Below are 25046 nucleotides of genomic sequence, written 5' to 3'. Positions count from 1 at the left end.
AAATGTGTTATTCAAGAATAAAAGAGGGAAAAAAGCTGAGTAAATTTTTCTACCTCTGCAAAATGCACTGAGGACTCCCCTCTGGCACTGCATTCTTCGAGTGCTCACTTAAGAAGAGATGATAACACAGGAAACCCTGTTGGCTCTATCTCCAAACTGTCCTGAGTCTCACCACCTCCACTGCTACCCTCTTGGTCCGAACCACCGTCATCTCTCACCTGGCTCACTGCACCGGCCTCTGCCTGATCTTCCGGGGCCCACCCTTGCCCTACTTCAGTCTGTTGGCAGCAGAGCAGCCAGAACGACCCTGTTACACCAAAGGCAAACAGGTCCCTTCTCTGATCAGAGCCCTCCCCTGGCATGTTTTCTCTGAAAGGAAAAGATGAAGTTGTTACAATGACCAATAAGGCCTTACCCACTCGGCCCTCAAGGCCCTCTGTGACCTCATCTTCTACTCCTGTTCTCTCAACCTGGTCCCGCCACACTGGCCTTTTTGCATTTCCTCAAAGACACGAGACACACTCCTGACTCAGGGCCTCGGCTTACCTGTCCCTCTGCCTGGACAGTCACTTAGATACCGCCCTTAGCTCCTTTGAGCCTTCGCTCAAATGTCATCTCCTCAATGAGGTCTCTCCAGATCACCCTTAATAGCAACCTTTCCTCCAATGAAATCCCCAATTCCCCAGTCTCCTTTACGCTCTTTGCTTACTGCCGTCACATGGAAGCCACCTTTTCCCAGACGCAATTTACTTGTTTACTGTGTATATTGGTTGCTCCCCTCATTGTAATATCCAAGGGGTGGGGTCTTTATTGTCTCTTGTGTCCACTGAGGTAGGACTAGAAAATGGAATAGTGCCTGGCATGGAGTAGCTTCTCAGCTATTTGGTAAATGAATCAATGAGTGCTAAGCTCACTCAAGTATTTCTCTTTATATTTCACTCTGTCTTTGCTTCCCCCACATTATCATTGTCGATCTTTGCTTTTTTTTTTTTTTTTTTTTCATTTAAAAATGTTTAGTAAACTCCGACTAAGTTCAGGCATCGTGCCTGTCCCTTGGGATGCAGTCTTCTCAGAGGCGTACTGACGTTATGCTATTCATGCTGAGCCTGAATGTGTGGCTGAAACCATTGGTTCCTGAAACACGGCTTGGAAAATATGACCAGTTATAACTGGCGAGGCTCTTAGAACATGCCTTTTCCATGGCGTAGTTACTGGGCACTAAATGGGCCAGGCCCAAGCTCGGTGCTGCTGGACAGTCCATTCCCTAACCACTGCTTCGTAATCTCTTCTTAGATTCTTGCATAATGTAATTAGGTGTACTTAGTTGTAGGGGGACATAAATTTGGTCTTATAACCATCAGCAGAGTTGAAAAATGACAGTAATAAAATTAACACTGAATGTAGTACTTACTATATACTAGGTACCATTCATAGAATAAGTAATTCAATCATCTAATTGACTCTATGAACTGGGAACCATGATTATTCCCGTTTTACAGGGGAGGAAAGGCTCAGCTAGGCTTCCTAGCCCAAAGTCATTGCTCAGAAGTGGCAGAACCAGAATTTGGACCCAGGTGATCAGGCTCTGGAGTAGAGGACAGCAACTGCTGGGACATATTACCCCACAGGTAGGACAGGCAGGTTAGCCATGTCCATCATTTAACTCACATCTTAGCAGGGTCTGTTTGTATGAAGTATACCTTTGCACTCAGAAATGAGTTAGGGGAAATTTGCTCAACATGTATGATCCTGATTTGGAACATTTTTACCTTTTAAATGTTTGTTGTCTAGCATCCTAAAGCCTTAAAATAACTTTCAAGAGTGACTCAGTCTGTGCCTACCCAAAATATTACTAATGATGAAACAGAAAAACCTCAGAAGTTTTAATTACCAGTCGCACAATGCAAGACACACCCCACTAATTATGGCTCAATGTGAAGCGAGGCATCGGCTACAGCACATTCACTTTGCAGGGCATAGAATTCAAGGTGCAGTTAGCTCTGCTCTTCTGGACCTAGAACTTAGTGAGTGGTGTCATTTTGAAGAAAACTGCTGAAGTTTTTATTGCGAGGGGATTTTACAAGTAAAAATCTTCAAGAAGATTTTTTGTGTGGTTTTAAAAAATCAAGTTAAATGTTTGGAATTTGGATTGCTGCACTTTTATTCTTTGGCACATCAACAGGTAAGACTCATAACTTATAATAAATCCCTTAAAAATAATGAGTGTATTCACATCCAAAATGTAATTGACATGGACTTTGAAATATGGGTTCTGTTTATATCTTGATTTATTTGTCATAAAATTACCTAAGGAAAATGCATCCATTTTGTAATACTGGATTAATCTGAAGAGCAGTTGTGAAGCATCTATTTTTAATGATGTACAAGTTACTGGATAGTCTTTACTTGGCTCTCAGATCTGCCACTTACTAGCCTTATGGCCTTGGTCAAATAACTTATCCATTGACGTCTCAATCTCTTCACTTTTCTGATGGATATGTAATAGAAAATGAGAAAGTACACATTTCCAATTTCAGTACCTGACTCACAGTAGATACCCAGTAAATGTTGAATGAATGAATGAAGGAAGGAAGGAAGGAAGGAAGAAAGGAAGGAAGGGGGTAATGCTGATTAGAACTTCCACATTGATTTTTTCCATTTGTGTCATGATTTTGAGAAGGAATATTGTTCTGTGGACATTTCTTTATTTTCTTCCTTTTTTTAAAAATTGTCGTTTGAGGATATGTTTTTCATTGATGAGAGAGAGAGAGAGAGAGAGAGAGAGAGAGAGAGAGAGAGAGACAGAGAGAGAGAAACACTGATGTGAGACACAAACATCGATTGGTTGTCTCCCGTACACACCCCAACTGGGAATCAAACCCACAGTCTGGGAATGTGCCCTGATGGGACATAAAACCTACAACCTTTGGGTGCATGGGTGATGCTCTAACCAACTGAGCCACATCGGCCAGGACAGTCTGCGGGCATTTCTTATACATTAACTCAATACTCACCCACTTGTGCCCCTTATACTGTGAACTGCTTCTGCAATTACTATGTAGTGGTTATTGGTTTTGTCTGCTCTTACCATCCTAGTTCAATATTGTTATATTGACCATTTAAGTTATTGGTCCAATTTCAAGTTACTAATTTTATAGCAAACATGTTATTTTTCCCTAAGTGGCTTTAATACCTATGGTGTCGATCAGTCTCCTCCATCACATCTGTCTTCTAACTTTATGCCCTCTTTGCGCTATTTCCTTATGGAAAAAAGGATGGTGACCAATAACCCTGGAAAGTTACTAGCATAGACAACATGCAACATTTACAACAATCTTCATTTCAAAATCCAAGCTCTTCCATAGACTGGATAATGTAGTTGAGTACTTGGGGGTAAAGCCATGGAATGCAAAAAATAAAGGCAGCAGGACATTCTAGGAAAACAGAAGGTTGTATTAGGAAGGCCAGATCCACATGTGAAATCATGGCCCTAAATCAGAGCTGGACATGTGTGTATTTCAAGAGAAAAAACAGGATGGATGGCAGGCAGGAGATAGGTTGAGGAGGAGCCGCACTATACCAGGGACATATTGAAGGAGGCACAGTTACACTTCCAACAAGAGAAAACAAAGGCGACCAGAGAAACTAGGAAAACCAAAAACGGCACAAGAAAGGCATGGTCCACATATGGACCAAACTTAAATGACCCTGATCTTGAGCAATTCATGGACAAGAAAGGAGAATTCGTTTGAATATTCTCCTTTGAAGGGAATGGAATCTGAACAATAGACGTGCGGAGAAGGAAATGTAATTATAGCATGCTAGCTGGCTCTGGGAAGAAAAATATTTACATTTCTAGTCATAATCATATAAATTCTGTTTATTGATTTTTGGAGTCAGCCTACAGACAGAACATGGAAGACCTAATTATGATGACAGAACAAAGTCTGAATGTTATCAATGTTGACAGCATGAATGCAGAAATGCAGCTGACAAGCTGGGAAGGTGAAAGGGAGACCAGAGGGAGGGGTGGTGCGCTTTCAAGTTCATGTTGCAAAGGTAGGGAGTCAGGTTATAAGGAATGCCAGGTACGGATCACAAAATAGAAGATGACTAAGTTTACAGCGGAAGCCAAAAGTAAGCTGAAAACTGTTATTGATTGTACAGCAGGAGGAGTTGAGGCCCTGCTTTGCTAGCACACGCCCTCAGAGGCATTGCCAGTAAGGACCCTGGGGGGACGCTGATGGTCCAGGAGGGAGAGGGGAGGGTTCCCTCCTGTTTGCTCCTGGATCCTGTCTGCGTTTTTCTTTTCTTTTTTAAATATATGTTTATTTCAGAGAGGAAGGGAGAGGGAGCGAGAGAGAGAGAGAGAAACATCAATGATGAGAGAGAATCATTGATTGGCCGCCTCAGGGATGCCCCCACTGGAGAATGAGCCTGCAACTCAAGCATGTGCTCTGACCCTAATCGAACTGTGACCTCCTGGCTCATAGGTCCAGGCTCAACCACTGAGCCACAGCTGGGCCTGTCTGCATTTTTTCATCAATGGCTTTTCACTCCAGTGCAGTCATTACAGTAGCAGGTGTTGGTTCCAGTTTACAGTCTTCTGATACTCCCAGAACCAGACTCACAAAGCCATTCAATGATGCCGGCAATAGTGAACTAACACCCCTCCTCAGGGGCCCGAACCCCAGCTCTAGGGAACCAGCCCCCCCTCCCCTTCTAGCAGCCCCAAGTTTCCACATTTGAGTAACTTAGCCTCTCCCATTTCTCCACCAGCCCTGGAGCAGACAGCTGCTCCCCTGAGCTATCACAGAGGCCCCTGTTGTCTTCATTTCTCCAAAACCTGATTAATAACCATCCCTATATTAGACGCTCACAGTTAAAATAACTGGCCTGGATTCTGTCTCTTGCCCTGGTTTGGGCTGGTCCAGGGACTAGGTGGGTTACATCCTCTTTTATTATTGCAGCAGGTTAATCGATCACGGGTGACTAAAGTTGATCACTTGCAACTTGGCTGCGTCAGCACAATGAACAGATATGGGGGAACCACAGGGCCTGCATATGTTTCAGGGGGTCGGCTCCGGGGAGAGGGCTGTGGCCGGGGGTGGGCAGGGGATGTTGCTTATCTGTACAATTTTTTAAAAAATGTACAAAAATTTATTTGATTAAAAGTAAGTTTAATTTTCTATTCCTCCTCTTTACATTTATGTGGCATCTCATTCTTCAGAATGTGAAATCTCCTAAAATTTTGAAGTTAAAAGCTGGTGGATTTGAGAATCAAAGGCTTATTTATATTTTGTAAGTGATAGAAGAAAGTCCTCAAATTCAAGTCTTCAAACAGTTCTCACCAATACTAACAAATAACCATAAAGTGAATAGATTATAAATAACCGTAAATTGAATAAATGATCAATAATAGGTTGAAAAAATAATGGTAAAGTATAATCATAATTTAATAAATTGAACTCTACCTCCATAAAACAGCATGAAATGAAGTTGTTTGAGTATTAAATGAAAACAGAAGGTCACGGTGATGGGATAAATTTGAGTCAGTGAATGGCAGAAATGATGAGGACTTAGTTTCCCCAAAGCCTCTCACTTTAGGTGAGTAAAGTGAGCTCTGGAAAGAAGAGACTTGGTTAAAACTAAGTGAAACTTTGCTCTTATTTATGCTCTCAGGAAATGTACATTAGACTCCTACTGTGTGCCAGGCACGGTGCTAGGCTCTGGGGACAAAAGAGATCCCTTCCAACACGAAAAGGCAGGGGCTCAGGGAGGACACAGTATCTCATTTTATTTTATTTTTAAAAATTTTTATTTCTTGATTTGAGAGAAAGAAAGAGAGAGAAACATTGATTTGTTGCTTCACTTACTTATGTATTCATTGGTTGCTTGTTTATATATCCTGACCGGGGATCAAACCTACAACCTTGGCATATTGGGATGATGGTCTAATCCACTGAGCTACCAGCCGGGGCACAGTATCTCATTTTATGTCTTCATGTCGCAGGCCCAGTCACAAGGGGTTTCCATGTTATAGTTCATTTAGTCTTCATAACAAGTCTGTAAGGTAAGTGGTATTATCTCCCTTTTGCAGAGGAGGAAAGTGAGACTCAAAAAAGGTTAACTAATTGCCCAAAGCCAGGAATTTCTGATTCCAAAGCCCATACTCTCTCATCAGCAGCATTGTGATCTCCACGGTCATGGTCATAAGTGGGGGGAGGGGTATTTTTTGAAGAGACGCTCCCCGAGTCAGACTTGTTCAACTTGAACACTAATTTCAATGAACCTTCAGAGCGGGGAACACAGCCTCTCTGGTTCCTACAGCACTGACACGCCATCTTTCTGTGACAGGAAAAGAGATCTGCTATGAAAGGCTGGGGTGCTTTAGAGATGGCTTCCCATGGACCGGGACTCTGTCCAGGCAGTTCGCTGGTTTGCCCTGGTCCCCAGAAGAGATAAACACTCGCTTCCTGCTCTACACCAGGCGCAGCCGCATAGCCTGCCAGGTAAGCTGGCTCCTGCCTTCCAACAGATTATTCTAAAATAGAAGCTGGAGCAATAGACACAGAAGACAGAGGCGGTCACCCGTTCTGGCAGAAACTGTTGGTTTCTTTTTTTATTGAATTTATTGGGGTTACATTGGTTAAAAAAAGTTTATAGGTTTATGCGCCCTGTGTCCCTAGTAGCATTATTTACAATAGCCAAGATATAGAAACAGCCCCAGTGCCCATCAGTAGATGAGTGGATTAAAAAGCCTGGGGTACATTTACATCGTGGAATACCGCACTGTAAAAAGGAAGGGTCTCTTACCCTTTGAGACAGCATGGATGGACCTGGAGAGTATTATGCGAAGCAAAATAAGCCAGTCAGAGAAAGACAAGTATCCCATGATCTCACTCAAATGTGGAATCCAATGAACAAAATAAACTGGTGAACAAAATAGAACCAGAGGCATAGACACATGATGAGAGGGGAGGGGGTGGGGTGGCTGGCTAAAAGAAGGTGAAGGGGTCAGCCAAGGAACGTGTATATACATACATAACCCGTGGACACAGACAACAGAGCGGTGAAGGCCAGGGGCGGGGTGGCAGGGGCTGGGTGGAGGTGGGCAAGAGGGGATATAGGAGGGCACCTGAAATAGTGTCAACAATAAAAAAAAGTTATATAGGTTTAAGGTGTACAGTTCTATAATTCATCATTTCTATATTGTATAAACGATTGATTTTAAGGCAAGTATTTCTTTTTTACAATTGTGAGCCAGATTTTCTTCTCATACGATTTGTCCTAGTCTTTAAATATGAAAATTGCGCTGCACATGTTGTTTCACAGAAGGTAAATTTGGTGTTTTCTCCATTTAAAAATGTGTTTTAATATATGTATTTTAAAATCTTGATTGTTGAAAGGATTACATCTGTCCCCTCTTGTCCAGTTAATATATTAATTGAGAGCCTTCCACATGTAAGAGTGTGATCAAGCCACAGTGCCTACTACGTGTTAAACTGAATAAGCAGGACATGTCTTAAAGGCATTATATTAGGGGAAACGGGGTATGTAAACAAATACCTTTATCGCAACGCAGATTGTGATCTGTGACCTGAGCTCTGGGATGATGGGAAAGTTCCGAGAGGGACGGTGGTCACTGTTGCACAACAGTGGGACTGACTTAATGCCATCGAATTGCACATGTGAAAATGGACTAAACAGTAACTTTCATGTTATGTATATTTTACCATGATTTTTAAAATGTAGAGAGAATTGCCCTGGCCAGCATAGCTCAGTGGTTAGATCGTTCGGCCTTTGCACCAAAGGGTTGTAGATTCGAACCCTGGCCCTGACCAGGGTGTGGGAGGCAACCAACCAATCTTTCTCTCTCACATCGATGTTTCTCTCTCTCTTGCCTCCCCACCTCCTTTCCACTCTCTGAAATTCAATGGAAAAAATATCCTCGGGTAAAGATTAAAAAATAAAGATAAAATGTAGAGAGAATCGATGTTGAATACAGATGTTTGGGGTACCTCTGTAGGTTAGGAGTGTCAGGGTACATGTGTCCATTCAGGACTAGCTGTAGCTCCTGGTCTTGACCCTCAGTCTTCGGAGGACTTGTCGGTCCTTCATCCTTCTGCACAGTGGTACTGCACTTGAACCTTGTACAACATCAGAAACCAAGTACTTTACTAATAAAGGGGTCATAAAAACAATGTTCCTTGGGTCTTCTCCACTCCCTTCCATTAGGGAGGAATCCTGGGTGACACACTAGATCTGTAGCTGAAGTTTGCAATGGATAGAAGCCTGAGGGTTTGTTGTTAAAGTGTTTTTGGCAACAGCTGGGGCATAGGATGAGTCAAGGTGTTATACTTAAACAAAAAAAAGGATTATCCTAGACTTGGCCAAATGCTCTGCAGTATGAATTTAGCCACCTTTGCTTATGAGAAAGTAGAAGCGAGCCACGCAAAGGTTTAACATCCTCTTTTGCCCGAGGGAAGAATTGTCAGGGGAAACCTGGTGCGATGACCTAGGTTTCTAAGGCTCATAGATCTTCACAGCTACGTTTCTGCAAGAGTTAAGTGTCCCACTTCCCCCACGAATCCATGACTCTTCAGCCTAGAGTGGCTCACGCAGACGGGAGGGGTGATGTACCTTTTGCAGAAGTCTGCCAGTTTCTGTGCCTGTAGCCATTGTCAAGGTTGGAACATACCTAAGTGGTGACTGTTTCTGACATGCTGGAAACGAGATGACCTGCGAAGTAGTCAGCAGGTGTAGAATGGGTTGATCTCGTACCTACTAGGCTCCATGACTCCTCCAGGATAAGAATCATGGGAAAAGGCCCAAGCACCCAGCTCAACATGGGTCCTTGTGGCATCAGAATCCCAGATGCCTTCTTTTGATCCCACGATGTTTGGCATTTCCCATTTTCTAGGTTAGTATGCCATTTTACAGGGGTGTGCCAGATGGAATGAAGAGTGAACAAAGTGTTTTTTCTACCTTTTCTACTGTATTAAATTCCTCAGTGGCTCCTTGTGACAACAGAGGATGCTCAGATCCCACAATCTTTGTCCGATTGCCACTTTGAGACTTGCTTGGGGTCCCCCTTCCTTAAACTATTCTCTTGACGGGGAAAGCCTAAACAAATCTTTTCTACCAAATTCCCCCCTGTAGAAACAGGAGTATAGTAGGTGTTTAGGGGGCTCCATCTGGAGTTGGAATGAGCATCTAGATGCTTTTAGATGCATAGATGGACAAATGTTTTTGCCCCTGAGTTCCAGGACTTAGCAGGTAAGTGCTCCCACAAAGCCTGAATACAACTGATTTTATTTCCTGCCTCAGCAAATGCCGCATCTGGTCTGGGCCCTGTCAGGGGAGAACACGATGTTCAGATCATAACTTGAGAAGCCAGCGGTTAAGCTCATGACTTCAGAGAAAGACCACGTGGGTTTGACCCCTGCTCAGGACTCATTGGCTACAGACAGTACTTCTGGGCAAGTGACTTGACCTCTGTCATTGTGCCCCTTCCTGATCCGTAAAATCTGCACCCACCTCACTGTGCCGTGAAGGTTAAATGAGCTACTCTGTAAAGCGCCGAGAACAGTCCTGCGACACGGACAGATCCGAGTGTCAGCTCTATTGAAATTACTATGTAAACCAACCTCTGATTCGTTAGCCAGCGAGGTGTGCGATTAGTGGCACGTCACTGCTAACTCAGGCTGCTCGCAGTGGGCTCTTTGTTAGATTTCATCAGGATCTAAATGTGTGGCTTTCCAGTCATAGGGTTCACTACTGTCGGACTTGCTGTCTGCTGATAATTCATTTTTGTCGTAATAGAATTGCTTGTACTTGGGTCTCTTAATCCTCTCAATAACAAAATCAAATTCATCTTATTCTAAAATCTTTTGAGAGTTTGGTTATAAAACCAATGCAACAAAATATAAGAAATACAAAATATTATTTAATGTAATCACATAAAATTATCTTCAGTATGCTGTTGCCTTTTACATGGTGAGATTCTAACCCAGCCGTGAGCAAACTACGGCCTGCGGGCCGGATCCGGCCTGTTTGAAATGAATAAAACTAAAAAAAAAAAAGACCGTACCCTTTTATGTAATGATGTTTACTTTGAATTTATATTAGTTCACACAAACACTCCATCCATGCTTTTGTTCCGGCCCTCCGGTCCAGTTTAAGAACCCATTGTGGCCCTTGAGTCAAAAAGTTTGCCCACCCCTGTATCTAACCTCTATTCCTCACTCAGAAAGTGGGGTGGATAGTCTATTTTGCTACCAGGTAGCTTGCTTCCAAGTCTCAAATAAGACAATTCCCATGGATTACATTGACGGTCAGTGAAAAGTGCTGTACCAAAGTAAGGCTTGCTGAAATTCTGATGGAAACCGGCCCAACCTTGTCTTACAAACATTGCTTTAAACCCAAACATGTTTATTTCTCTTCCTCATGATTACATTTACGTATTACATTTCATCACGCATGAATAATTTCTTAGTCCTTTCCCAGACTGTATCAGTAACTATTTCTTTGGTAAAAGTGTACTAAAGAAGGTTGATAAAAATTAAAGTTAGCCCGCTGGCGTGGCTCAGTGGTTGGAGGTCACAGTTCTATTCCCGGTCAGGTCAGGGCACATGCCAGGGTTGTGGGCTCGATCCCCAATGGGGGGCATGCAGGAGGCAGCCAATAAATGATTCACTTTCATCATTGATGTTTCTATTTCTCTCCCTTCCTCTCTGAAATCAATATATATATAAATTAATTGTAGTGGAAGGCTTTTTAGCAGATTTAGAATCTAAATAGTAAATAAAATGGACTGATTGTTTCATCTTAATCTCTCTTCACTCGAAACAGGAGATCAGTGCGGTTAACCATCGAACTATCCACGCCTCACACTTCAGAACAGACAGGATGACCCGCATCAACATACCTGGGTGGAAGTCAGACGGAAAGTGGCAGCAGGCCATGTGCGATGTATGACGGGAACACGCTCTCTAGTGGGAACGCTTACATTTAAGGCGAATGTACCTTGCGTGGCATTAATGCATATTCATGGACTCCCCCATTCCTTACTCACATGGTCCACGTCCCAAGGCCTGACATGCCCTTCCCATTTCCTACTTTTTCTCACTTATCATGAATTGCATAGATTATAATGGGGGCCTATTTTAAAAATTATTCTTTGGCAAATTCTCATCTTTTGAAAATAAACTAATGGCATGATCCATTTCTTACTTAATGAAGGGAAAAAATTTCTAAGTTCACTTCAAGAGATTAATTTTCCCCTCTTAATGGTATACTCAAGATGAATACACTGCTAGCATAGCAAGCAATGAATTATTTATAAGCGATAGAGTGTGTTAGCATCGGGCTGTCTGAATTCATATCCTGGTTCTACCTACCGGCTCTGTGATCATGGGAAAGTTAATTAGCCTACCTGTGCCTCAGTTTCCTTATCTGTAAGTGAGGATTAAATAAGTTCCTATACGTAAAAGGGTTAGAACAGTGTATAGCATGCAGTAGGCCCTGCTAGTGTTGTTGCTTATTATGGGATCAGTTGGTTTTCTTTCCCTCTCATTCCTTTAATACTTATACTAAATCGTTGTCCCAGGTGTTGCTAAAAGCAGAAGATGTGAACTGCATTAACGTAGACTGGATTAACGGATCGCTGGAATACGTCCACGCTGTCAACAATCTTCGCGTTGCCGGAGCCGAGGTGGCTTATTTCATTGATGTTCTCATGGTAAAGAGAGCTATTATTTTAAAAATATATTGAATTGCTTTTGCCTCACCAAGAATTCGTGGCACCTTTCCGTTCTCTTCATTAGCTTGCACAAGGACTGAACATGTGAAACAGTAAAGCCCTCCTGTGTGGTGGCCAGGAAAGCAGTTACTTCTTGGGAAGGCGCCTGTGGTTACACAAAGCACCACGTGGTGGCAGTGTTCCTTCACAGGCTCCTCACCAAAGGCTTCCCGACCTTCCCCTCGCTCAAGGTCACTACCCTGATCCGCCTGTAGGACCGTCTTTGTTAGTTTTCATCACACTGTAAACCTATCCTGAATGATTATTAACCATTTCCATCTTATGAATTCTGTTTAGAAATTGGTCCTATGCAGTGAATTAGATCTGTAGGCCAGTCCAACCATAATTCTTTAACCTAAACATTTTCTAAAAGAATAAAATAGACGTTGCTATTTATAAGGGATATACCCAGAGGCACTTACAAATGTCCAAGTGCTCTATCATTATAGAAAGTAATGTCCCACTACAAAATGCAGGGAAGTAAATCTAAAGATTTATGACCCTTTCAGATTCTTGAGGAGGGTTCACTCATTATTCAACAAATGTTTTATCTGCGCTTGCTGTGAGCCGGGCCCTGTTCTGGGCACTGCAGGTTCACGGTGAGCGGGACAGTGTCTGCTCACAGAGTGCAGGCGGGGCTGTGAGGAAATGCAAGGCAGGGGGACGAAGAGGGATGTGATCTGCAGCTAACTCAGGTGGGCGGCCGGGAAGGTGATGTGAAACACCGAGCACAGATAGGAAACAGCCTCAAGCAGAATCGGGAGCCGATACTCACCTCTGCCCCCGCCCCAAGTCTCTGCCCCAACACATCCTCTCAGCCCCCCACGTCTCCCTCTGCCCCCACAAGTCTCTCTCTGTCTCCACACGTTCCCTCTGCCCCCACACGTCTCCCTCTGCCCCCACAAGTCTCTCTCTGCCCCCACACATCCCCTCTGCCCCCCACAAGTCTCTCTCTGCCCCCACACGTTCCCTCTGCCCCCACACATCCCCTCTGCCCCCCACAAGTCTCTCTCTGCCCCCACAAGTATCCCTCTGCCCCCACAAGTCTTCTCCTGCCCCCACAAGTCTTCCTCTGCCCCCACACGTCTCCCTTTACCCCCCCCCCCACATCTCCCTCTGCCCCCACAAGTCTCCCTCTGCCCCCACAAGTCTCCCTCTTCCCCCACAAATCTCTCTCTGCCCCCACTCTGTCAGGGGAGAGTAGATGTTAAGGAGGCACTTAGAGTGGGTCTTTCTATACAAAGAATGAAATTAAACTAATCTCCTTCTCAGAGAAAAACCGGTCCTAAGTTTTTGGGAACTTTCTCACTGGTCCTGGTGTCGGAGCTATGGGCTCTCTAGGTCCCAAGTCTTCCCAGACATTCGCTATAGTTGCCTTAAACTGGAGGAAACAGGCAGGGCGCGGTGGACGTGGGTGGTGGATAGCAGCGAGGGCAGGAGCTGCCTTTGACTGCTGTTGTGGCCCTGCGGGAAGGGTTGGGCCTCGGGAGGGATGGCATGGGCCGGAAGCACAGCAGTTGCCCCTGGGCATTCTCCTGTACCCAAGAGGCCCCTCGGCACAGGGCAGGGGCTCGGCAGAGGCTTCCTCCAGGCCTGCCTGGCGCCTCTCCTTTAGCCAGATGAGCACAGAGGTGGGCGTGGGTGTTGATGTCACCTTGCCAGACCCCATCCTGCATGTGATTGGAGTGGGGGGAGGGGTGCCAGCCCCTTTCCCACTTTAAGCAGAGTTAAGCCATTCTACTGGCTCTTTTCAAAATGTCTGTTCTGTTTTCCTTTTTAAAATCCCATCAGAAACAATTTGGATACCCCCCTTCTAAAGTGCACTTGATCGGCCACAGCCTGGGAGCTCACCTGGCCGGGGAGGCTGGGGCCCGGACGCCAGGCCTCGGGAGAATAACTGGTAAGCCTGCCCTGCCGCTGGGCCTTGCCTGTGTTTACCTGTTGTTTTTATGTACAAAATCGAGTATCTGAACACCCAGTGGGGTGCCCGCAGCGCCCCTGAGTAGGCCCTCCTGAGCAGAACGGGACTCCGTGTAATAGGCACCTGCTTCCCAGGGCTGGACCCCGCCGGGCCGTGTTTCCACGACACCCCCAACGAGGTCAGGCTGGACCCCTCAGACGCCAGCTTTGTCGACGTCATTCACACCAATGCAGCTCGCTTCCTCTTCGAGTTTGGTAAAAGTTTTTTTTTTTAACACAAACAGAGCTACACTGAAGCAAAGAGGAGAATTTGAAAAGCATTCCTCGTACTTCTAATATCTGTTTCAGGGGCTGGCACAATCAACGCTTGTGGGCACCTGGACTTTTACCCGAATGGAGGGAAACATATGCCAGGATGTGAAGACTTAATTACACCTCTATTAAAATTTGACTTCAATGCTTACAAGGAAGGTAAGTACTTTGTGAAATATGAAGGCTGCTGTTACACATTCACTCAGCTCCCTACTTGGACAAGATCCACATCCTTTTGTATATAATATAATATAATATAATATAATATAATATAATATTATATTATATTATATTATATTATAATAAGTATTATATTATAATGATATATTTTAGCCACACTAGCTGGTTTGGCTCAGTGGATAGAGTGTCATTGGCCTGCAGACTGAAGGGTCCCAGATTTGATTCTGGTCAAGGGCACATACCTCGGTTGCAGGCTCCTGGCCCTGGTTGTGGGCATGTGGGAGGCAGCCAATCGATGTGTCTTTCTCACATTGGTGTTTGTCTCTGTCTCTCCCTCTCCCTTCTACTTTCTCTAAAAAATCAATGGAAAAAATAAAAATGTATATCATATATATATATATTAGTCCAAAATATAGTCACATGTATCTCCATACACTCGTGAGACCCGCAGGTCAGCATCCTGTCCTGGTTGCCTTTGTACCCACAGTCCCCGGCAGCATGTCCAGCCCATTGTAGACACTCAGCATACCCCAGGGGGGTCCATTCATTCAGTGCAGCGGTATTGGATCTTACTCTGTGCCAGGCGTTGTCCTAGGAACATCAGTGTAGGACGGAATACAAAAGACAAACATCTCTCTGGTGAAGCCGATATTCTAATTTGCTAGAAAAGCAGTAATAGAATACGTGCTAAGTCGCTAAGAAGACAACATCAAGTATGGAACGGGAATATGATGTATTGCTGACCGTGGGGGTGAGGTGGGGAAAGGAGATTTTCGATAAGGTGGCCAGGGTGTTCTTCCCAAAAAGATTTCCTGAAGGAGTTAGCCACGTGGATATCTGGAGGAAAGGCATTCCAGGCTAAGGGGAGGGGTAGCAAGTGCAAAGGGCCTGGGGCAGCAACCAAGCTGTGTAGGTCATAGGAATAATGGTCCATTGCCACAGAGTAAAAGTGTTAAGGAAGGTAAAGAAGACAGATGACTAGGATGCTATGAGAACTTCAGAATGCACAGATGTATGGAGATCTATCTTATTGATTATGGCAGTAATCCCAAATATTGGCGGCAGTAACATTATGCCTGACAATGACAATGCGAATCTGTCTTTAGCATCTTTTATAACACCTCCCACCTGCCACTCCTTGAAGCTCCTCTGAAGGCGGGCAATGGTTAGCAGTGCTGGCTGTGCTGTGTTTGAATAGGAGGGAGTTCGGTCCTTCCTACAGTCAGGGAGTCAAAATTACTTGGTCTGAGGCGATGCCATGGGCACAGGGATGCTCAAAGCTCTAAGTGCTTATTTCAGAGATCCGGGAAGCTAGGAGGACATTAGTGTCAGAGCACTGAGTCATCTACGTTTGCATTTGTTTATCTACCCTGCTTGACTGTCCTTTTAGATTCACACAAAGAATTCTTTGGCACAAAGAAAATGCTTGGTAATACTGATCAACCTTGAGCAGCATCCAAGCACACACACATGGTCTAGCTGTCCAGACCCGAGTCAAGAAACTGTCATTTAAAGCTACTTTTCTAAGAAATGGTTCATAATCTCAGGTATCAGTTAACCTTTCATTGCTCTCAGTTCATTGGATATTGTTTTCGCAGAAATGGCTTCCTTCTTTGATTGCAACCATGCCCGAAGTCATCGCTTTTATGCAGAAAGCATTCTCAATCCCCACGCGTTTATTGCGTATCCTTGTAGGTCCTATGAGTCTTTTAAAGCGGTAAGTAAAGCATTTTGCAGTGCAATTTAATTAGCCAGTCATTTGCTGAAGCATGATCAGCCAACTAAAAATTAGCGCTTTGAGTTTGTGGTTAAAAAAAAAATGCACCTGCCACTTTGGGAAATAGTTGATTCTTTCTGTGCTGAATACTGAACAGCAGCAGAGGTTGCTGAAGGGCTCAAATAAGTAAACCAGCTATTTGTATTCTGGTTGTTTCAGCTCTTCTGAACGTTCTATCCAGTTTTGCTCTTTTGGGCTATTTGTTATGCAGTAATTAGATGCTAGGATAAGTCCAGGGCAAACATTTTTCTATGTATATATTTTAAATGTCATCTTCAAAGATGCCCCAAGAAAGCTGAACCAATCAATAGCAACAACCAAAAGTGTTTCTATTCACGGGGAACATTAAAGTTATTTTATTAGAATTTAATTATTTATACTGAGCAGAACGAGGGCATAGATGGCTCACAGAAATTCCACACAGATCAATACGTGACCGACACCAAATCCGATTTTACTTGAAACATAAAGCACGTGGTGCCAGATCTGAGCTGAGCGTGTTTTTCACTTGGTTATCGCTATGGAAAGGAGGAAGGAAATGTGTTTTGTAGTGGGAAGTGGAAAGAGGTTCCCTCTTGTGTTTGGAGACCACTGTTTGATCAGGGTAGAGAAACATCGCAGGGCTTCCCCCTGAAGTTTACTGTGAGGAATAGCACTTTGTGCGTGAGGGCAAGGTTGGGGAGGAAGAAGCCTTGCCCTCCTGTTAAGAGCAAGGGGAGTGGGTGCCTCGGGCTGTTTCCGTCACCAGCCCCTTACTCTGAATGTGCCCTGGTGAGCTTCCCTTATCAGAAAGCTGGGCAGCCATACACTGGCATTCCCCCCTAACTTCCCTTTCCTCCACCTCCCCTTCCACCAGCCCAGTGCTGCTCTGAGAGGCTGCAGGGTCCTGGCATTTACCATAGGGGTGGCCTTCAGGCTCACGGCATATTCAGAGATAATGGGGTTCAATCTGCCCGACTGGAGAACCTTAGACACCCGTGCCACAGGAATGCAAGTTATGGTTGCAAACTTAGGACATCGAGGCGATGTCCTTGACATGTTTTATTGAATTTTAATTCAAACAGTCATAAAAATAAAATAAAATAAAATAAAATAAAATAAAATAAAATAAAGAGGGGTTCCAGCATCAGGTTGCCCCGTTCATATTCTTGTTTCATCACCACCAGATGTGCAACATTGGACAAATTGTTGAACTTCTGTGCAGACTTCAGTTTCCTCACCTGTATAAAACGGAGACTGGAAGCATCACAGTAATAAGGGACTTGGTGAGGATTTGTTGAGTTGGATGCACAGGAAGTGCCTAGAATGGTGCCTGGCACATGGTCAGCACACAGGAAATGGAGGCCGTTGTTATTTTTGTTAGAATTTTCCTTTATAGAAAATGAAGTTTTAAATGGGGTGTTTAACTGTCGTCCTAGCCCAAATGTCCATAGTTTATAAATCTGAAACTTCAAAACCTAAAATAGAAAATACTCAAACACTCCTACCCAAGCATTTTTAAAGTTAACATCTTGTTAATTTTGCTTTAGATTTTTTAAATTTTATTTTAGAAAGAGAGGGGGAGGGAGAGTGAGAAACATCGATTTTTTGTCCCACTTCTGTATGCATTCATTGGTTGATTCCTGTATGTGTCCTGACTGGAGATGGAACATGCAACCTGGGTATATTGGGACGACAGTCTAACCAACTGAGGTACCCAGCCAGGGCCTTTGCTTTAGATTTTATACAGATAAAATTAAAGAATTGAAGTAGCTTATATTTCCTCACTACCTCCACTAAAGGAGAATTTGAAGTGAATCAGATATACAGTATATAGAATACATAGCATCATATTCTAAGTACCTTTCTGGATTTGCTTTTTGTTGTTGTTGTTAAACTTTATAAAATTGGACACCTACGTTGATGTATATCGAGCTATATATTTATTTTGTAGGAATCAGCCACAGTTTATTTATTCATCCCCCCATTAATGTGTGTTTGGGTGGTTTTTAATGTTATTAAAAGCAGTTTGGCAATAACCACCTGTGCATGTCTCCTGTTGGACTTGGGCGGAAGGTGCTTGATGATGCATAAAAGAAGTGAGATTGTCCAAGTGTATGTGCATTTCCATCTTTACTAGACATTCCCAAACCGCTGTCTGCAACGCCTGTGAATTGATAGTCTCATCAGAAGCAAATGAGAATCCCCACTCAATGTCCCCCCTGGTCCTTGGGTCTGCCGGTTGTTTTCGTTTTTGCAGATCTGCTCTGTATGAAAGTACACGTTGTTTTAATTAGCACATCCCTGACAACCAGTAAGATGGAGCATTTTCTTACGAGTTATTGACTAAGTTTCCTCTCCTGTGGATTTTCTGTTCACATTCTGTGCCCTTTTTTATTTCTCTAAAAGGCCATTTTTCTTTTTCTGTTCATTGATTTTGTCTTATTTTGTTTTGTTCTGGAAAACAGGCAGGGTAGCCTGTTAGTCAATTTAGTCATTTTTAAATGCATATTCTTTACTTAAATTCTAAAGATTTATTATTATTTAATAATACATCATGAATTTACCGAAGGACAACATTTCTAATTATATTGCTGATTGCCTCTTGTGTTCTGTCACCAGGGAAATTGCTTCCATTGTCCCAAAGAAGGTTGCCCAACGATGGGTCATTTTGCTGACAAATTCCACCTCAAAAATAAGAAGCCTAATAGGCCGTATTATTTCTTAAACACCGGGGCTCTTTCCCCATTTGCCCGTAAGTATTACAGCTCAGTTTTATTGTAAAGCTTTAAGGTTCTTATCTTTTCAATTCTGACCGTTTTTACTGAGGGTCTACTAAACAAGTGGCCACTGGGCCAGACTTTGAGGACGCCCTGAGGAACAATGGTGTGAGTTTGGGCTAATGGGGAAGATGTGCAAAAACTACAAAAATCTCAGTTTCAGTAAAACTTGTGTTAGGAGACAGAGGAGGGAACTTCCATAGCCAGGTCAGGGAGCTTCTGGGGGAAAGCATTTTCTAACCTGAGCCCTCAAAGCGGTGGCAGGAGAAGGAACTGCCTGGAGGTCACAAGTGGCACTGAAGGACCCTGTGGGGGTGACAGAGACCAGGAGGAGAATCATGTGAGAGGAGGCTGAGAGACACACGGGTCAAAGAATGAAACTGCACCACGTGGGGCTTAAGGCTCTGTCTTTGGGCTCAGGGAAGCCACCGAGGGGTATTAAGATGATCAGATTTGCTTATTTTAGAAAAATCAGTCGAAGGAGTTGCTGCCGGGATCAGCAGGGACAAGGTTGAGGCAGGGTGTCCTGTTAGGACAGGGTTGACTCCCCACGGTGTGAGGGGATGGATGTGTGAACTAACTGTGTTGTGCTCATCATTCCACAATACCTGTAGTCTAGCAAATCATCTCCTTATGTGCTTTAAATCCCAGTGTTATCTGTAAGTATTACCCCAACAAAGCTGGGGGGATAGAAGGGTGGAGAAAAAGGACATTCCTGTTGTTGCAGGAATCCAGGCAGAAGCGGAGAGAATACAGAGATGGTTAGGAGGTGGCAGCAAAAAGGAGCGTGGAGAGTGGATTTGAGGGGTGCAGGAAATGAGTCTCGGTGATTCTGGCTGAGTGGGTTGATGTGCCATTTTCTGCACATTTTAGCACGAGAAAAGAGACATGCTCTCTCTTATCTGTGGAACCTCAGGAACAAAATGAATTGACCAACAAAATAAGAGCCGAAGCAGGGAGGCATGGAACAGACTGACATACTCGATGTGGGGTTGAGGGACGAGAAGAGAACTTACGTACTTATATGCATAGCCCATGGACCCGGGTAATAGGGGGTGAAGACCTGGGGGGACGGGACAGGAGATATCTGTAATAACATCAACAGTAAAAAAATATATTTGAAAATGAAAAATAAACAAATGAAAGGAGACTAAAGAAAAGAAAAGAGGCTGGTTTGGAGTAAGTTGACAGGCTCGGTTCTAGCACGTGGGGGGGGAGAAGCCTATGGACTTGCCCACCAGGCAGTGAGAGATGCGGGTCTCGGCCTCTGGAGATGGCTGTGGGCTAAGGGCAGAGCCTTCAGCCGCTGAGTTTCTCCAGTAATCAGAGCTGGCAAGTCAACGATGTTAGCCCCCCACAAAGAGTCTCAGATGGAGAAGAAAGGGAGCCAAGTCAGAGGCCCCCGCCAAGGAGGCCGAGGAATGGGCAGGGGGAGAAGGGGACTCGGTGGGGCAGTAGTTAAAGGAGCCCAGAGAAGAAAGGTGGTGAGGAAGGTGGGGAGGGGGTGGATTTCATTCCCTGCACCACAGGGGCTGAAAGGTCAAGGGGGACAGGACTCCAAAGGGCTCGTGGGATGAAGCACCCAAGTGGTCATTGGTGAGCCTGGGGGCAGTGGTGTATTTGAAGTGACTGTGGGAGTCTTAGTGCTTGCTGTGGAATGGGCTGAGGAAGGGAAAGAGAACTCTTGGCCAATAATTCACTCATGAATTGAAAATTCTCTAGTCTAGTAAGATTTTCTCCCCTTTCAGATGCTTTTCAAACAACTTTATGAAGGATTGCATTTTTCAACATGTTATTAAGCATAAGCATGTAGTGATTACAGAATTCAGAAGGAAAAATCTGTTTAGCTCTACGGTTTTTAAAATAACACTTGCCCATTTGCAAGAGATTTATCCTACCAGCAGGTTTGTGCTGACCCAGACCAGTACTAGCCAGGCCTTCCTAGTTCATGTCGCACAGGAGAGAGGCAACAGTCCACTCCGCCTCTAAAGTAACCATACAGCACAGACCTTGCCCAGTGGGGTTTCTAGATTTTTTCCAGATTCATTGTCAAACTGTGGCCTGTAAAAACCTGGCTGTGGAGCATAACACGTGCCATAGAATAGGAAAGGAATGGATAGAAGAGGACACACAACATCCATTTTGAAACCTCATGAGAGTGCATGGAACATTGACGAATATTCTTTCTGTAAGATTATTAAACTATTTACTTGTGGGAAGTTGAAATGAGAGCATTTATATATATTTTAAGTATATTTTTATTGATTTCATATAAGAAGAGAGGGAAAAAGAAAGATAGAAATATCAATGATGAGAGAGAAGCGTTGATTGGCTGCCTCCTGCATGCCCCACACTAGGGATTGAACCCACAACCTAGGCATGTGCCTTGACGTCCTGGTTCATAGGTCGATGCTCAACCACTGAGCCACTCTGGCTGGGGTATGTGTGTTTTTGAATGTCATTTTTCACCAAATTCACTCAAGCAATCTAAAGTTGTATTCTTTCTCATGAACATGAGCAGCCTTGTACCACTCTAACCCTGAACATTACAAAGTGTCATTTACATTAAAACGCCAGGATGGCATGCTTTTTGCATAGTTTTAACCCTTCATTCTCTCTCTTGCTCTTTCAAGGTTGGAGGCACAAATTGTCTGTCACACTCAATGGAAGCAATGTCACTGAGGGGAGCATCTTTCTCCGTGTCGGTGGGACGACTGGGAAGACGGAGGAGTTTGGGGTGGCCAGGTAGGCAAGGCCGAGGCCCGGCAGGTAACATGGTGCTGGGCCCCGGTTTCACTGGCTGGGTGAGCAGCTCCGTGTCGCCTTTTCCTCTCATACCTCAGGCTGCCATGTTTTATGTGACTCATCTTTTTACTTCAAGCTACCAGCAGACAGTGTTAGGAAATGAAAACGCAGACATAGACAATAGGTGTGTGGGGAAAAGTTGTCAAGAGTGCCAGCAAGAGGGCGCTTCTGCAGCCTCCACTCGGGTGGCGGGGGCCCGCGCGCAGCGGGGGGAAAAGTGCAGGAATAGACGCGCACGGCGAGTGGCGAGTGGCAGACGCGCCCTGCGCGCTCGCTTCCCGGGGCGCGTGAGCGAAGCCAGGAAAAAGACCTGAATCTGTTCACATAGATGTTTTATGCTATGACAATCATTATTGAAATAGAGTGTGAAGGCCGTGAGAAGCAGCGGTCTCTCTCTGTTTCCCTGGGGCCACTGTCCCCGGAGAGGGAATGGGAGCTTTCTGGACCCTGAGATGAAGGCCTTCTTGGAGGAGAACACTGAAGTCACCAGCAGTGGCAGCCTCACCCCTGAGATCCGGTTGCGACTTTTGACCCCCAGATGCAAGTTTTGGTGGGAAAGAGCTGACCTGTGGCCCCACAGCGATCCTTACTGGGCGATCTACTGGCCAGGAGGCCAAGCCCTGTCTAGGTATCTCTTGGATAATCCTGATGTTGTCAGAGGAAAATCTGTGTTAGATCTCGGGAGTGGATGCGGAGCTACGGCTATCGCTGCTAAGATGAGTGGGGCATCGAGGATCTTGGCCAATGACATAGACCCTATTGCAGGAATGGCTATCACACTAAATTGTGAATTGAACCAACTGAAACCTTTTCCCATTTTAACCAAAAACATTTTGGATTTGGAACAAGATAAGTGGGACCTTATTGTGCTTGGAGATATGTTTTATGATGAAGACCTTGCAGATAGTCTTCATCGATGGCTGAAGGATTGCTTTTGGACTCACAAAACTCGAGTACTGATTGGTGACCCAGGCCGGCCCCAGTTCAGAGGACACAGCATTCAGCATCAGCTGCACAAAGTGGTAGAATATTCACTTCCAGAACCTACTAAGCAGGAAAACAATGGACTGACAATAAGCACCGTGTGGGATTTCCAGCCCTGAATTGTCAAAATGCTTCCAAGTGTGGATACACCTATGTTTGAAGAATGCAGTTCCTGTGAAATGGCAAATCTTGTTTCCAAAATATGAAGATTTAGACTTTTGTCATGTAACTAGTTCTGCATTATGCCAAATATACAATTCTTTATCTGTAATTTTTTTCTAGTTTTACTGCTATCGGAATATAATTATAGAAGGCAGTAAGTGGTAGCAATAAGTAAATTGGGGAGAGAATTAGATATTGTAGCTGAGTCGGTTTCTGTAGTTGAGGACAACTATGTGATGTGTTGAATTAAACAAACAAAAATATAAAATATAGAAGACTATAGTATTTAGTACATAATAGGGTCTTAATGGACAACCAGGGATACCCCAACATACTCTGTACTGACACCATATGCCTCTTTATGGCTTACTAAGGTTAATTAGAAATTGGTTATGCCACCACTACACATCCCAGGTTTATAGAATCTTACGTATTAAAAAAAACAAACCATTATGATATAAGAGAGTAACAATGTGAAGGAGAATGTGTTTAGAATACCACTGTGCAAAAAAGATGTATGTATATATTGAGGAAAAGAATGAAGATAGGGCCCTTGCCAGTCTGGCTCAGTGGATAGAGCATTGGTCCTGGGTTCAATTCCATTCAAGGGCAACCAATCGATGCAATGCTTCTCTCACTCTGTCTCTCCCTGCCCCTTCCACTCTCTCTAAAAAAAATCAGTGGAAAAATATCCAATAAATAAAATTTGGGAAGAGTGCCAGCAAGAGAGAGAGAGTTATCCTGCTACCCAGTCCCTTTAATATTATACAGACCCGGCATTTGTTTTCACTTGTGAAAATTTCAAATGACTTATAAAATGCAACTTTCTCTTCCATGGTACACATGCGGATGCCTTTCACTGCGACATTGTGAATTCCCAGTGCAGGAGAATGAGTCTTATTTCTCTCTTGACAGTGGAACACTTCAGCCCGGCATGACCTATACAAAATTAATTGATGCAGAAGTTAATGTTGGCAACATCACAAGTGTTGAGTTCATCTGGAAGGAACATTCATTTAGGCGTTCCCGGAATAAGTTGGGAGCAGGCATGGTGGTAGATATATCTGGGAAGTATGGACGTGAGTAAGTATTACTTTTCCCTTTGCATTTCCAAACTTCGTTTAAATTTCATAAGTGGGATTTGAAATTATACCCACGTATAATTTGAAATTTGCAACTAGTATAAAAATGTGTACATCTTAAAATTTTGCAATTAAAATAAAGAAACGTTATTTGAGAAATGAATACTATCTTTGCAAAAATGTTTACAAAATAATACTTATTCATTCAAAGATCTACCTATGTCTTTTTCCCTTGGATTCCTATTAATATCATTTTTCCCCCTTTCAATTTCTCAGATCTACCTTCTGTAGCCAGGACATGAAGGGACCTAATATTGTCCAAATCCTGAAGCCATGCTAATCCGAGATACAGTCTTGATGGATTTATTTAATGGGAGCGTGAAATATAATCTCCTTTTGGTTGGTAACCAGACTCAACGTGGCCTTTGTAAATGAGATAGAAAAGTACAGTTGTTTTTTTCTGTATAGAATGTTTTTCTCATTGGTGAACTTTCACATGTGCCTTAAAAATAGACTGAATTCTAGGACAGAGTATAGGACTGACGCCTATAGGAATCAGGAAATCAATGACAAAACAGAGCTGGGCTGGAACTTCCCCGGGTGAGAGGAGGTGACATGACAGTTTGGTGAGGTATATTTTGAGTATTTCCAGGAAGAATAATCATTGTTCTAAAATGATTTAAAGAATATTTATTATGTTCAACCTTGCTAAGACAAGTTGTGGCTAGAGTTCATGATATATACTTTATAACCCTGTGGGTTGGTATGTCTACCTATTAATAATGAAAACTAATGGGAATACATTAGTGTTTCCAAAGTTTTCCTTGGCCTTCAGGGTAAGTGTGAGATAAGAGAGATTTTGGAGCTTAACTATGGTGTGTGCCTCAGTTAGCAATGGGCCCTGAGCATCAGCAGCCCCTTCTAGAACTGACCCTCCTCACACAGAAGGTCTCAACTCCCTGGGCCTTGAAGGCCTAGATACATACTATTTAGCCTGAAGGCAGCATTTCATTTGTAAAGCACTTGACTAACCCTTTGTGTCTGCAATAATAAGATTGTCATATTTAAATGTCAATTGTTGTTTTTTTCTCTTATTTTGCTTCAATTTCTTCTGATTCGCTTGTCCTTCTCCGGGGAAATGAAAGATGCATGTTTTTATCCCTCTGCTTTCTGTTGCTGGGCCTGGTGTTCAGCTCACAGCACTGAGCTGCACATATTGTTGAGAAGAAAAGATGACAGATACCCACGGGTGGACAGAAACT

At 43.8% G+C, this 25046-nt stretch overlaps 2 protein-coding genes across 5 annotated transcripts; both read left to right on the top strand.

The window, feature by feature from the left end:
- The first annotated feature begins 1912 nt into the window (after positions 1–1912).
- On the top strand, positions 1913–24859 carry PNLIPRP3 (pancreatic lipase related protein 3). 4 transcript variants are annotated; one of them, XM_036335863.1, is made up of 12 exons: positions 1914–2182; positions 6358–6512; positions 10855–10974; positions 11612–11743; positions 13595–13703; positions 13859–13978; positions 14072–14194; positions 15814–15932; positions 18594–18726; positions 21385–21496; positions 23618–23781; positions 24061–24859. In XM_036335863.1, the coding sequence occupies exons 1-12, from the start codon at positions 2134–2136 to the stop codon at positions 24084–24086; spliced, it is 1362 nt and encodes a 453-aa protein (XP_036191756.1). In that variant the 5' UTR covers positions 1914–2133; the 3' UTR covers positions 24087–24859. The 4 variants fall into 4 exon arrangements, with proteins under 4 accessions (XP_036191757.1, XP_036191756.1, XP_036191755.1 ...); XM_036335862.1 differs by having other exon boundaries at positions 1916–2182; positions 23618–23785; XM_036335865.1 differs by lacking the exon at positions 6358–6512 and having other exon boundaries at positions 1916–2182; positions 23618–23785.
- LOC118669714 (electron transfer flavoprotein beta subunit lysine methyltransferase-like) lies at positions 21512–23356 on the top strand. The gene has a single exon (XM_036335866.1). It carries the CDS (start codon positions 22009–22011, stop codon positions 22657–22659), a length of 651 nt encoding a protein of 216 aa, XP_036191759.1. The 5' UTR covers positions 21512–22008; the 3' UTR covers positions 22660–23356.
- Positions 24860–25046: the final 187 nt, after the last annotated feature.

Source organism: Myotis myotis, unplaced genomic scaffold (genome assembly GCF_014108235.1).
Source record: "Myotis myotis isolate mMyoMyo1 unplaced genomic scaffold, mMyoMyo1.p scaffold_m19_p_15, whole genome shotgun sequence".
NCBI lineage: Eukaryota > Metazoa > Chordata > Mammalia > Chiroptera > Vespertilionidae > Myotis > Myotis myotis.
Note: the sequence above shows the minus strand (reverse complement) of the source record. Positions and strands in the feature narration are given on the sequence as shown.

Bases quoted from the DNA above. Each gene is read 5' to 3' on its own strand.
- PNLIPRP3 (XM_036335862.1), top strand. From the start codon at position 2,134: ATGTTTGGAATTTGGATTGCTGCACTTTTATTCTTTGGCACATCAACA. The intron at 14,195-15,813 runs GTAAGTACTTTG...TTGTTTTCGCAG, and splicing joins CTTCAATGCTTACAAGGAAG to AAATGGCTTCCTTCTTTGAT. The intron at 18,727-21,384 runs GTAAGTATTACA...TGCTCTTTCAAG, and splicing joins GGCTCTTTCCCCATTTGCCC to GTTGGAGGCACAAATTGTCT.
- LOC118669714 (XM_036335866.1), top strand. From the start codon at position 22,009: ATGAAGGCCTTCTTGGAGGAGAACACTGAAGTCACCAGCAGTGGCAGC.